The sequence below is a fragment of the Mixophyes fleayi genome, chromosome 8, assembly GCF_038048845.1.
Source record: "Mixophyes fleayi isolate aMixFle1 chromosome 8, aMixFle1.hap1, whole genome shotgun sequence".
NCBI lineage: Eukaryota > Metazoa > Chordata > Amphibia > Anura > Limnodynastidae > Mixophyes > Mixophyes fleayi.
The window spans coordinates 13,170,876-13,184,467 of NC_134409.1; the positions used below are offsets into that span (position 1 = coordinate 13,170,876).

At 37.4% G+C, this 13,592-nt stretch overlaps 1 protein-coding gene across 2 annotated transcripts in view; it reads right to left on the reverse strand.

Annotated features, from left to right (window-relative positions):
• ERICH3 (glutamate rich 3) overlaps window positions 1-13,592 on the reverse strand; it is a 73,534-nt gene that overhangs the window by 21,741 nt on the left and 38,201 nt on the right. Inside the window, exon 12 of one of the 2 annotated variants that reach the window (XM_075181911.1) lies at window positions 7,030-7,491. The exons of the other annotated variant lie outside the window; for it this stretch is intronic. Within the exon in view, the coding sequence (XP_075038012.1) occupies window positions 7,030-7,491 (462 nt within the window). The remainder of the gene's footprint in view (window positions 1-7,029; window positions 7,492-13,592) is intronic. 2 annotated transcript variants of the gene reach the window in all.

Genomic DNA, 13,592 nt, shown 5'->3' on the forward strand with positions numbered 1-13,592 from the left:
TTGGGAGAATTACAGTCATGGCCAACAGTTTTGAGAATGACACAAGTATTGGTTTTCACAAAGTTTGCTGCTTCAGTGTTTTTAGACCTTTTTGTCAGATGTTGCTATGGTATACTGAAGTAAAATTACAAGCATTTCATAAGTGTCAAAGGCTTTTATTGACAATTACATAAAGTTTATCCAAAGAGTCAATATTTGCAGTGTTGACCCTTCTTTTTGAATACCCCTGCAATTTGCCCTGGCATGCTGACAATCAACTTCTGGGCCACATACTGACTGATGGCTGCCCATTCTTGTCTAATCAATGCTTGGAGTTTGCCAGAAATTGTAGGTTTTTGTTTGTCCTCCCGCCTTACTAGCAGCAATATCCTTGCCTGTGAAGCCCTTTTTTGTCCAAAGCAATGATAACTGCACATGTTCCCTTTCAGGTAACTATGGTTAACAAAGGAAGAACAATGATTTCAAGCACCACCCTCCTTTTAAAGCTTTCAGTCTGTTATTCTAACTCAATCAGCATGACAGAGTGATCTCCGTCCTTGTCTTCGTCAACACTTTCACCTGTGTTAACGAGAGAATCACTGACCTGATGTCAGCTGGTCCTTTTGTGGTAGGGCTGAAATGCAGTGGAAATGTTGCTTTTGGAATAAAGTTCATTGTCATGGCAAAGAGGGACTTTGAAATTAATTGCAATTCATCTGACCACTCTTCATAACATTCTGGAGTATATGCAAATTGCAATTATAAAAACTGAGGCAGCAGACTTTGTGAAAAATAATATTTGTGTCATTCTCAAAACTTTTGCCCATGACTGTACAGTTTAAGAACTGGTGGATCTTTCATTTTTTTAAAAAATGAATCTCTGTATTCTTTGGTCTGAACCATATATCGACAGGTTTTGCATATCCTACATTTAAAGAATCCAGTTGGTCTATTCTCTTCTCTGATGGTAGAGAGCTATGCAACAAGTTGTGATTTAGATTCCTGGAGCATCACCATGTAATGGAGATTTTATCATAAAATGCTGTTTTCAAATCTTCATCAAGTATCAGATTATATAAGTGTTTCTCAGGTTTTTTTTAGTTATTGCCTGCCATTCCGAGCAAAATGTTCCAATCTCATATTAGGTTTGACTAATTTATTCCTGGGGGGAGTATAGATAAGTACTCTCTGTACTTTTTTGTTGTAACTTTTACATAACTTTTTTAGCTCACAAGATCTTTGTATATATGTTTTCTTGTCAGAACAGCTCCTTTTAGTTGTTAATAATTCCCCTTTGGGGACACCCTTGATGAGTGGGGAGAAATGAGAGCTAGAGAAATGTAAAAGAATATTGGTAGCTGTCTTCTTTCGATACATATCGGTATTCAATTTACCATCAACTGTCTTTGAGATGGTTAGATCTAGAAAGTTGATCTCAGAACCGTGTATTTTAGAAGTTAATCTGAAATTCCATTCGATGACATTTAATATCTAAGTAAACTCATGAAATAAATTATCCTCACCATCCCAAAGTATGAGGATGTCATCTATATATCGTAGCCACAAAATTATGTGGTATATCGGTCATTATGCTGGATAAATACAATTTCTTTTCCCTACCAACCCAAGAACAAGTTAACATACATGGGGGCACAAGCTGTCCCCATCGCAGTTCCACGTAGCTGAAGAAAAAAAAATCTCCTCAAATACAAAATAGTTCTTTAACACAAATTGTAACAATGTCAAAATGAAGTCATTAAAGCTGTTGGACCTCATCATATTCAAAAAGTACCAAACCGCATGGATGCCTTGCTGATGTGAAATATTTGTATACAATGACTCCATGTCATACGAAGCTAATTTGGTAGATGGATTGACCGTAATATTATTTGACTTTGACAAAACATCCAACGTATCTCTTGTGTGTGAATCCAAGCTAATGACATGTTTACGTAGCTGTAAATCCACAAATTTGTTAGCATTCTCTGTCAAGCTGCCAACCCTGGACACAATTGGTCTTCCTGGGGGGTTAGATTTGTTCTTATGGATCTTTTGCAGCATATATTTTGTTGGGATCATTGGGTTATTCACTATCAAAAATTCATGATCCATCTTTGATATAACTTCTGCCTCCAATGCTCGTTTAATGATCCTATTATACATTGACAAGAAATTAGCAGTCGGACTGAATATCAATCTCTTGTAACAATCCATGTTATTGAGATGGCAATAGACCTCTTTGAGGTACTGAGCTCAGGGCCAGAGAACAATGTTTCCCCCTTATTGGACGGTTTTATGATGATATCATCACAACTTTGGATTTCCTTGAGTGCCAACACTTCCTCCTTACTTAAATTACCAGTTAACTTACTTGTCATCTTGGATTGGGAAAGGAGTATATCTAAACCCCTGGATATGAGGTTCTTAAAGGTTTTCATTTGGGGGCAAATAGAAATATCCGGAAGAAAGGTAGATTTTTTCCTAAAATTTGGTATATCAACAGTGGAGGAATTATAATCCAACGGGTTCAATTGATTAGATACATCCAATTCTTCGAGTATCTGAAGAGCGTTTCCTTCCACTTCAGTTTCAAATATTACTAAGTTCTTATCCTTATGTTCATGAAATTCAATTATAAGGTTCTTATCTTTTTGTTTATTACAAAAAAAATGTAATAATAATTTTATCGAAAACAACATAAGGTCCATTTTCCATTCAAATCTAATGAATTGCTGTGTTGGGGAAAAGGATATATATCTGCTGAGCAACTTGATATGGAAAGAATTCAATGGTTTATCAGATAAATAAACTACCCATAGATTGTCTTCTAAAAACGTGTCCGTTTGTAGTCCTTCCAAGAGGAGTGTAAGATTTCTTGCTCTTCCATGTGATTCCTTTTTATTTCTCTTGGTCCCCCCTCCCCCCGCATATCTGTCTGAACTGGGTATAGCCACCCCTCCTCTGTTTCTTGTACGTGGCCCTAAAAAATCCCTAGTTGGTGGGATATCTTCTCTATTGGTGGTTGAATAATCTGAAACCTCTCCCTCTGATGAGTCCATCTCTGAACTACTGTAAATAGGTGTTAATTTCCTTGATTGTTTAATTGAATTCCATTTAAAGACTTTGGGCCTGATTGAGTAAGGAAGTTAAGCAAGAAATTGAGTAAGTTTTCTTACTTAAGTTTTCTGGACAAAACCATGTTGCAATTCAAGGGGTGCAAATTAGTTTTTTTATTTTGCACATAAGTTAAATACTGGCTGTTTTTTCATATAACACATAAATACTTGATAGCTTATTTGTACTCTGAAATGTAAAATTGATCAAGGAACAAAAAACAGTATTTAACTTATGTGCAAAATTAAAAAACTAATTTGCACCCCTTGCATTGTAACATGGTTTTGTCCAGTAGAAAATTTAAGTAAAAAAAATAGTACTTTCCTTAATAAATCAGGAATTATTAAAATTATCATTTCTATCTCCAGTTAATTTATTACGTTTCTTCTCAATGACCATTTTTTCAAAATGATCCAGCTCACTTTTGAACCTCTCTTATGATTTCTGAAAGGTCTCTAATCCTTCAAACACCTTTAATTTGTCTCCCAGTGTTGTTATTTGCTGGGTATATTGCTCAAGTATTAAGCTATCATGTCTGATCAACATGCTGATCAATTCATTAGAGCACTTGATCAAAGATGTTTCCCAATCCCTCTTAAGATTTTTATTTGCCAATTCGAAGGCCAGGTATAATTTTGGTCTTAACCCCCTTGGGATCATGCCTTGTTTAACATAATTGCTAAACATTGTTTTATTCCACAATTTTGTGGTCTGTTTAAACATAACATTCTTCAGATCTGAAAAGATCTTGCTTGCAATACCTTTTTATACCCTTTCTGAATACAATGTCTGAGAGGAAATCAATTTCAACATTAGACGGCCACTTTTCCTGTCTCTTGAATAGGTCTCCGCCAATACTAAAGGCCGCCATCAGTTATGTTCTAATCAATTACTATTCATTAATTATTTGTAATTATTGTAACTACTCGTGCTGGTGTAAGAAAGCAGTGTGACAGAACACACTAAAGATTAGTGTAAGAGAACAAATTACACCGCACAGAGTAAACAACAGTCCCTCAAATTGTACAAAGTCAACAAGTCAAACACTCTAATGATTTACGAGGGGGCTGCACCCACACAAAATTGTATCACTGAGAAACAATAAAGTAGAGAAGCTGACATTGTGTATAAGGGCACTCCTGTGTTGTATGTGATAATTTAAAAATAAACATTGTAATCTTTATTAATTTCACTTAAAAACAACTTAAACCGAAATATTAAAAATGTATTAATGAAGTTCAAACCAATATGAGGTAAACAGTTACAAAAGTAGTTATATTACTTGGCTGCATCGCTGGTCTTATAGTACTCATATTCTAAATCCACTCATCTGATGGTGTTGTGGATAAAGTCCAACCCTAATGTAAACAGATAATATCCTTCTTGCTGTGTATTTTATTTATACACTATCTATAATATAAAAGCCTAGTGGCGTGTGTTAGTCTGTGTGTGTGTGTGTGTGTGTGTGTGTGTGTGTGTGTGTGTGTGTGTGTGTGTGTGTGAAAAAAAAAAAAACCAAGCTGCAGCGCCACCTGCTGGGCGAAGTTATACACTGACCTACTAAATTCTTAGTGTGTGTGGAAAAAAAAACTCAGAAAGGGCTGACATTTGGTATACTAAGATGTTTTTAATTTGTTAATTTAATTTGTTAATTGTTAAAAGTGTTTATAAAGATTTTAAAAAAATATATATATATTTCTTGAAGGAGAAGTGACAGTTGGGAGTGGTTGGTGGTTGCCGGGGGTGACAGTGGGGAGTGGTTGGTGGTTGCCGGGGGTGACAGTGGGGAGTGGTTGGTGGTTGCCGGGGGTGACAGAGTGAGAGTAGTGTGATACTCAGGACCGCTGAGAGAGATCCCTGTGTCTGGATAGACATCTGGATAGATGTGGCGATAAAGATGAAGGATGAGGTTATGGAGAAAAATGATGAGGTGGTGACATGTGGACAAAACCACGTTAAAAAAGGGCGCTTGCGTCGGGAAGTAACGCTCTTCCCCTGAGGAGGCCTGGGCTATGGCCCAAATGCATGACAAGAACCTTTTTAACACCTTAAGTAGCTTGATTTGACTAGAATGCATGAGTATCATGCACGGGTTAACTTGTATTAATTAAATTCGTTGGACTCTAAACACACAATAGGGTCTAGTTGCTTAAAACTTGAGGTGTAGTTTGAAACGAATGTCATAGGTGTTCCTCTTATAAATATCAGACTATCAACCTATTTATATTTATAAGAGGAACACCTATTTGTTTCAAACTACACCTCAAGTTTTAAGCCTAGACCCTATTGGGTGTTTAGAGTCCAACGAATATAATTAATATAGTGTATAAATAAAATACACAGCAATAAGGATATCATTGGGCAGCACGGTGGTTTAGTGGTTAGCACTTCTGCCTTACAGCACTGGGGTCATGAGTTCAATTCCCAACCATGGCCTTATCTGTGTGGAGTTTGTATGTTCTCCCTGTGTTAGTGTGGGTTTCCTCCGGGTGCTCCGGTTTCCTACCACACTCCAAATACATACTGGTAGGTTAATTGGCTGCTATCAAATTGACCCTAGTCTGTCTGTATGTCTATCTGTGTGTGTATGTTAGGGAATTTAGACTGTAAGCTCCATTGGGGCAGGGAATGATGTGAGTGAGCTCTCTCTACAGCGCTGCGGAATTAGTGCCGCTATATAAATAGCTGATGATGATGATCATCTGTTTACATTTGGATTGGACTTTATCCACAACACCATCAGATGAGTGGATTTATAGCACATGATGGTCTGTCATTTCATCTTAGATGTCCTCTCGCAAACTCAAACTTAATCTTTCTAAAACAGAGTTAAAAATATTCCCACCCACCAACAAGAGCATACCTGACATTTCTATCTCTGTTGATAACATGACCATAAATCCCACCCCACAAGCTCGCTGCCTAGGTGTAATCCTTGACTCACACCTATCCTTTGTTCCCCACATTGACTCTATATCTAAATCATGTTACATACATCTAAAAAACATTTCCAGAATTCGCACATATCTCACGCAAGACACTGCAAAAAACTTAATTCATGCACTTATCATTTCCCGCATTGACTATTGCAATTCCCTCCTTATCTATTTTGCACGATGCGTCAAGATTGATTTTCCTTACAAAGTTGAATCACTCTGTATGTCTCTACACTGGTTGCCTGTTTTCTACCGAATCCAATATAAAATATTTTACTAACCTACAAGGCCATCAACAAAGTTGCACCAAGATACATCTTCTCTCGTCTCAAAATATCTCCCAACTCTGCAACTCCGTTCTGCACAAGATCTGCGTCTCTCATCCACACTTATTACATCCTCCCATTCCCGTTTACATGACTTTTTTTGGGCTGCACCCACTCTATGGCATTCTCTCCCTCGCACAATAAGACTCTCCTCTGGTCTACAAACTTACAAGTGTTCTCTGAAAACCCACCTCTCCAGACAACCTTATAATATTCCTCAACCACCCTCTTAACCTCACTACCTTACAATATTACCACCCGTTACACAAATTCACACAAGACAACTACCCCCTGACCAACATTGTTGTGTGACAGGATCATTTAGCTTATGAGACACTTTTACCTTTGCAGTCTGGCTGGGCCGAAATGCAAAATGTAGACTTAACCTCAAGTATCAAACTCCCATTGTCCGATAGATTGTAAGCTTGCGAGCAGGGCCTTCTCACCTCTTTGTCTGTTTTACCCAGATTGTTTATTAGTTTACTATGTTTGTCCCCAATTGTAAAGCACTACTGAATATGTTGGAGCTATATAAATAAATGATGATGATGATGCATATGAAACATTGATAAAGTATATAGTGCATGCTCTGTTGGATAAACACACTGAACACAACACACTGGCAGCATGCACCAATCCAGAGAGGAACATTGCCAATCACAGCCTATACTCACCACCTTCCTCTTCACTGTCATGTTTATTATCTAAAGCCTCTTCTATCTCAGGCTTGTCCTCGTCCATGTGATCTAAAGGTTCACTCTCATTCACTTGCTCATTTTCTCCTGGACTCACACAGTCTGTTTCCCTGTAAACTTTTGTTCTCACTGACACCTCATCTGTGTCATCTTCAACATCCTTATCAACTGTTAGGTCATTGTTCTCAGCTTGTGTCTCCAGAAGCTTGTTTCTCTCATCTGGGGCCTCCTCAGCCTCAGGATCCTTCTCTAAATCAGCTTGGGCATGTGCTTCAGAATGATCATCTGATTCTTTGGGCTTATTCTTTGATTTCGTTCTCTTGCCACCCACTGTTTCATGATTGGCAACTTTTTCATTATCACCATCACTATCTGAGCCATCTTCACTTGAGCTACTAGCTACTGAACTGTTGGATGAAAAGGATTCCGTGTGTTTCCTATCTACAATGGGGAAAAAATTATGAAATCTTAATTTGCATTTCAATTATTTGAAATATGTAAATTGACACGTATATATTGAGGGATGTTTACAATTATTCTTGCTATTCATGGTGCTAAGTGGTCTTGCGAAGCTTATTGTTTAATACAGTTCAATTGCACCTGGGAGGTGAGTGCATCTGATTTTAACTGCATTTTAATGGTGTTTAAAGAATATATGTCAGTGTAGGACCTGCATACATTGAAGTACCCGTGATGCTGGGATGCAGTCATAAATGTTTTGATCAAAATATGAACCAATACCTTATGTTTTCATTTTGCTAGATACACACAGATATGCAGTGTTAAGGGTAAGAGCTGACAACAACTGTCTGACAGTTCAATTTTTTACCTTCTTTCACTCAAAATCACTTTATCTTCTCCCAGGACTCTGTAGTTAACCTTACTGATCTTATTGTGTGAAATGGGGGTGCTGTGTGGCTTAGTGTAAAACAATTTGTGAAATCATTAGCGAATATGAGGCATGGTCAGATCAAGGTAGGACCCAAAACATGACATAGAGGTGGCAGATACGTTACCTTGAACTTTCTCACTGTCTGCACAGAATGATAACATAAAACCATATATAGCATATATATTCTTACAGCACTGGGGTCATGAGTTCGATTCCTGACCATGGCCTTATCTGTGTGAAGTTTGTATGTATGTTCTCCCCGTGTTTGCGTGGGTTTCCTCCAGGTGCTCCGGTTTCCTCCCACACTCCAAAAACATATTGGTAGGTTAATTGGCTGCTAACAAATTGACCCTAGTCTGCGTGTGTGTGTGTGTGTGTGTGTGTGTGTGTGTGTGTGTGTGTGTGTGTGTGTATGTTAGGGAATTTAGACTGTAAGCTCCAATGGGGCAGGCACTGATGTGAGTGAGTTCTCTGTACAGCGCTGCGGAATTAGGGGCGCTATATAAATAAATGGTGATGATGATGATATACAACTGTGATGAAATTGGCCATGTTGCAAGCTATGCTTTTGTTTCTCCAAATTTGTCATTCAGTCACATCTTTGGTTACAATATACATTCAAGTATCCAATAGTTATTCAGATAAAGAACACCTTGTATAGATAATGTAAGCTGCTGGTTTGACGTTATGACAGCGCTAATTACCAGCCTTGCAGCCGTGCCCACAGAAACGTCTATAATAATTAGGTCACAAGTCCCAATTTCTGCAGGACAGTCCTGATTTTCAACAACTAAAGTCTTTAATGAAGAATTCCTAATATTTCAAATAGTTCCATAAAACAATTTTAATGTGATTATTGGACATCATTGTGTTACTGCACTGTTATAGACAAAAGGCAACAAACATCAAGTCACACAATTGTCACCAGGTCAGTGCCAGGCACGAGAAAGGTAAATCCCTCGCCTCAAGCGGCCTTTTCAGAGAGGTGGCAGATGCATCATATTAAGCCAGTCACTGCTTCCTACCCTGTGTCAGCTGCTTCTTGCAATGACTGACACGTTTTACTTGTCTATACCAAATGCTGCACATCTAAGTGTGTTGTTTTAGTGACATCAGAAAGCCACCTCCGCTAACACTACGCCTAGGATTCTTCACGGGTGTCATAGATTTCTTTATCATAACAGTGATGACTGTTAAATATGTAACACTATGAATTCCAGAGAGGGTGATTAAAAGTGTCATATGAGCGTTTCAAAGATCGAAAAAAGTTGCTTCTGCCCTATAGTAGTACTGATAGAAAATATAAAAGCTCCATCGAAATATTAAATAATAACTAGTATATTTTATTGTAGCCATATAAGTAACTGGGAAAGAGGTTCTGTTTTTCGTTGTCCTGAAATATGTATCCTTGATACATGTTAAAATATTCTATCATTTATCACATCTACATTTTATCTGAATGGCAAATTGACTATGGCCTCACGGAATGTGAGTCTGCATCAATATAGGACAAAAGGGATATTTCAAAAACATAACTTAGTGGTGGCTCTTATGACCGTTCACCTGTTCATGAAAGTGATAATATTAATGATAAACTGTAGTATAAATACTCTATACTCTAAGTTAACCATGCTGAAATAGTAATTGATAACACTGATGAAAAAAACATGCATCAATGTTGTCTAAATATTACATGTAATTTGGTGGCAGCACTATGACTGTGCAGGCGTCATAGGCCACTGAAGAACTACAACTCCCAACATGCTTTGGGGGAGAAGAGGAGGAAGGAGACGACATGAGCCAAGTCAGTTATTGATTATGCGGAGTTCAGCTGTTCATGTGGGGGAATGGAAGATGAGCAGTTTTAGTGAGGACAGAGAAGCTTTGTACTAAATATAAGGATAAATATAGTGGTGAACAGTGCTTATTTACTATACTGATGGAAGTATAGAAAGGATGGTGATACAATCAGGAGTTAATATCACAGTGATATGAAGTGGGTGATGCCACATCAAGAGGATGAGGAGCAATGTATCTGCATAAAAGTCAGTTTTCAATTAAACACTACAACATGTATATATATAAAGCTCCCAGCAAGATAACAAAATTATACAGCTTTCACGCTATCTTCAATTAATGACAATGTCATCACTTGCCGGAAAATGTGACAGGTAGCCATCTACATCTTTCTAACTTGTATATCACTCAGTGAGTGATATCTAATAGTTTATATTAAGCCCTTAATATTTTATTAGTTTACCCAGCCTATATTGCTATTATTTTTTTCAATTCAAACATTTTTTATTTTAATTTTGCAAAGTTATACATCTTAAGTAAACATTCTAATTAGCCCGTGTAGGGACTTTCGCAGTGTCATGAGAATGACTATATATTAAATTATTGATTTAAACAATTCAGAAAATTGTTAATAATAAAAGTGCAGCATTTTTATATAAATACTTATGAGTGATTATTGATTATATGAAATCATTAAGTAGTTAGTAAGTGGCTGGGTACCCGGAAGTCTATTTCTCGCAGTTCCTTAACTACGTAAGGGGAAGTTCTCCATTAATACCAAATTATTTTGTATTTGGTGATTAGATTACGTCTAGTATACAGAAATCTTTCATAGTTTCATTCACAAGGGATATCCATTCATTCAATGTGGGAGCTTCCTGGGCCATCCATTTCCTGACAATTACTACTTTAGTTAACATAAATAATGTGGTAATAAGTAGTTTAATGAGTTCATGCATCTTTTCTTCTAAATCTATCCCAAACAAACAGAGTAAAGCCTAAATGTTGCAAATTGTCATCAAATTGTCATCATACATCATACATATATTTCATTGGTACTAATTGGGGAGTTGTATGAGCAAAAATAAATACATTCTGCCCTATCTGTAACTTTGAAGGTCCACAGTGGTTGGCATTTATGAAGAGTGGGCCAAGAGATAGCGTTATCTAGAGCACCAAATGTCATCATTATTTTAGTGCAGTTTAGAAAAGACAAAACCTCTGATGTTGTTATGAGCAACTCGTCCTTTATTTCCTTTGCACCCGTTTTCATTAATGGGTCCAATATTTAAAGAAGCCTGACAATGTACACTAACCTTTACAGCAGGACTCCAGGCTGTACTATGTGATACAAGGCCTCACTAAATGATGTCAGAAACCATAAAGTTAGGACATTCAGTCACGTTAAAAAAGATATCCAAAAATGTAGCTAAAAATATAAATTTGTGAGTGGATTTTATGACCTGAGAATACTGCAGGTCCCACACGAGTCCTAGTTTTTCATTTTTAAATGATGGGAGTTCTTAGACTCCTATGACAACTCTAAGTTTTGATCACCCAAATCTTGATTTTCTAATGACTGTTGTGCAGATAACACAGAATTATAGCTTTCAGGATCTAAAAGTACAGCTACATTAATTAAGCTTCTTCTGCTTAAAATACAAATTAGGCTCGGTTTGATTTTTTTTTCACAGCATTTTTTATCTCAGACACTTAACTCTGTCTCTGTGTAATTAAATTATGTAATTATTTCTAGGAGCAGATAAAGTTAAAGTGTACCTATCACCCAACTCTCAGGTCTGGGTTAGTGCTCCAGAATCTATTTGTGGTTCCCCTGATTGTGAGATATGGAATACATCGATTTTCAGCTTTTTTTTAATTAAAATCAAGTTTTATACTGTCCAAGGAGAGATGGCGATCTATCCATGGTCAGTCGACTTGGTCCTCTGACCAGAGGACCCACAGTGGAGAAAGTCGAGGTGCTATGTGTCTGTCTTGGCGACCTGACAAAGTCTGATAATCACCTGGGAGTGGTGACCCCACGGTGATGAGTGTGGCACTGCCCTACAGACATTTGGTATGTCCTGGTCTTCTGGATAGGCAGGAACATTTTTATATTTCAGCCAAAGGCTGGGGCCATATACACATGGAACTATTTATTTTTTACGTGTCACTTTCAACTTTTTTATGTCTATTTTTTTTTTTTACTTTGGATTGATGGGGTGCGATGGACCTTATGGACCCGTCTCAATGGGGATTGGTGTGGCATCTTGGTTTTCAGTCCACTTATTATATTGGTAACTCTCTTTTTTGGCAATGGCATGCTGAAAACTTGGGTCCCAGTTAAATGAAAAGACTGAAAACTGCTGGACTGCACAAAGGAGGTAACTTAGTAGGCACACCTGATGAACACTGCAAAGCACATTTGTTACGCACCAGTACGCCAAAATGGTTTACCCAGCACGCTTCAAGGTGCTTGTCTATCCTGTGTGCTCGGGAAATGACTCTACAATCTAGAAGTGCACCTAGGTGTGTGAAGAGACGGAACATTTTGAGGGGTGCACTGTACTGTACTTAAAACATCACGGCTCAACCTCGTGCCATTTTCATACCATTCCTTTTCAATAAGATAAATGTTTCTACTTTTCACTTAAAAGGCTGCTCAGTTTAATCTGATTGCTTACATTGGTGATCTCTTTACCTGGCAAGCTTGTGTGTGTAACTTTAATTGCACATATTAATTTAAATCCATCACTGAGTAAAAGTATAAAATGAGATCCAAATAACAACATCTCTAAGCTGCTTAAAAACTGAGGAGTGCAAATAAAACACCCCTAAAAAAGTACCCTCTCCATCCCTTTATCTTACTACAGTACCATCGCTCTGCAAAATTAAATCTAGTTTCTGCACTGCTCTGCAAATGAGTTGCATCAGAGTGTCTACTCCATGCTTCAGTAGGAACAATTGCACTTCACCCAACTCTTACTGTCTCCCTATGCAAAGTTCTGCTCCTCCACAAACACAGGCATCTAACTCCGTAAACGTCTGTGCCCTGACAGACACCGCCGAGTGACAGATTTGGGCTTAGCTAATAACCTCCAGTGAAAATATTTTTTTGTCATGAGATAGCAACCTATCAATTTACTAGGATGCTGTGACATCACAGAGGCATAAAATGCTCAGAAAATAGTAGCGGCTTCCATTGGAGGAGGTTTTAGTATGCTACGTTATATTAGATGATCATAGTTTATTTTAAGAAATAAAAATATAATGAAAAAGCACTATTTTTTGTTACAAAACTCAGACAGCTCACATTGTACAGTGTGCCCATCATAATAGTGTTAATTCACAAAATTATTTTTTGTATGCAATTTTCAGCCGTGATTAGGCATTCAATTAAGTGGATAATTAAAAAAAGCAGATTTAATCACAGAGAAATGCTGATTGTGGAACATGCAGATTTAGTCAGCTTGGATTTGAAATTTAAGAAAATGATGAGATTGGCCCCCAAACGTCAGGTCAATTAGCGCACACAATTAAAGGTATATTCCAGCTATTGATTTTCTGATATCAAACCTGTTTTTCTCCTCTGACTGTCCAGCTTCCGAACTCTATGTTCTCTATAAAGAATCTGTATTTTTCTTGCAGCTGAGTTCATTTCCTTTTCAGCTACGCTATGTTTGCCTATTCAATATGGAAAATACAATATCAAAGTAAGCTACCAAGATCAAAGGAAAGAGAATTTATGTAAGGAAGTAATGAAAGAAAACTGCCTGTGAACCCTTTATCATTATGATGTATCAATACCGAACCTTGGGGATTGCAATGAATTTTATACAAAAATGCAAATGTA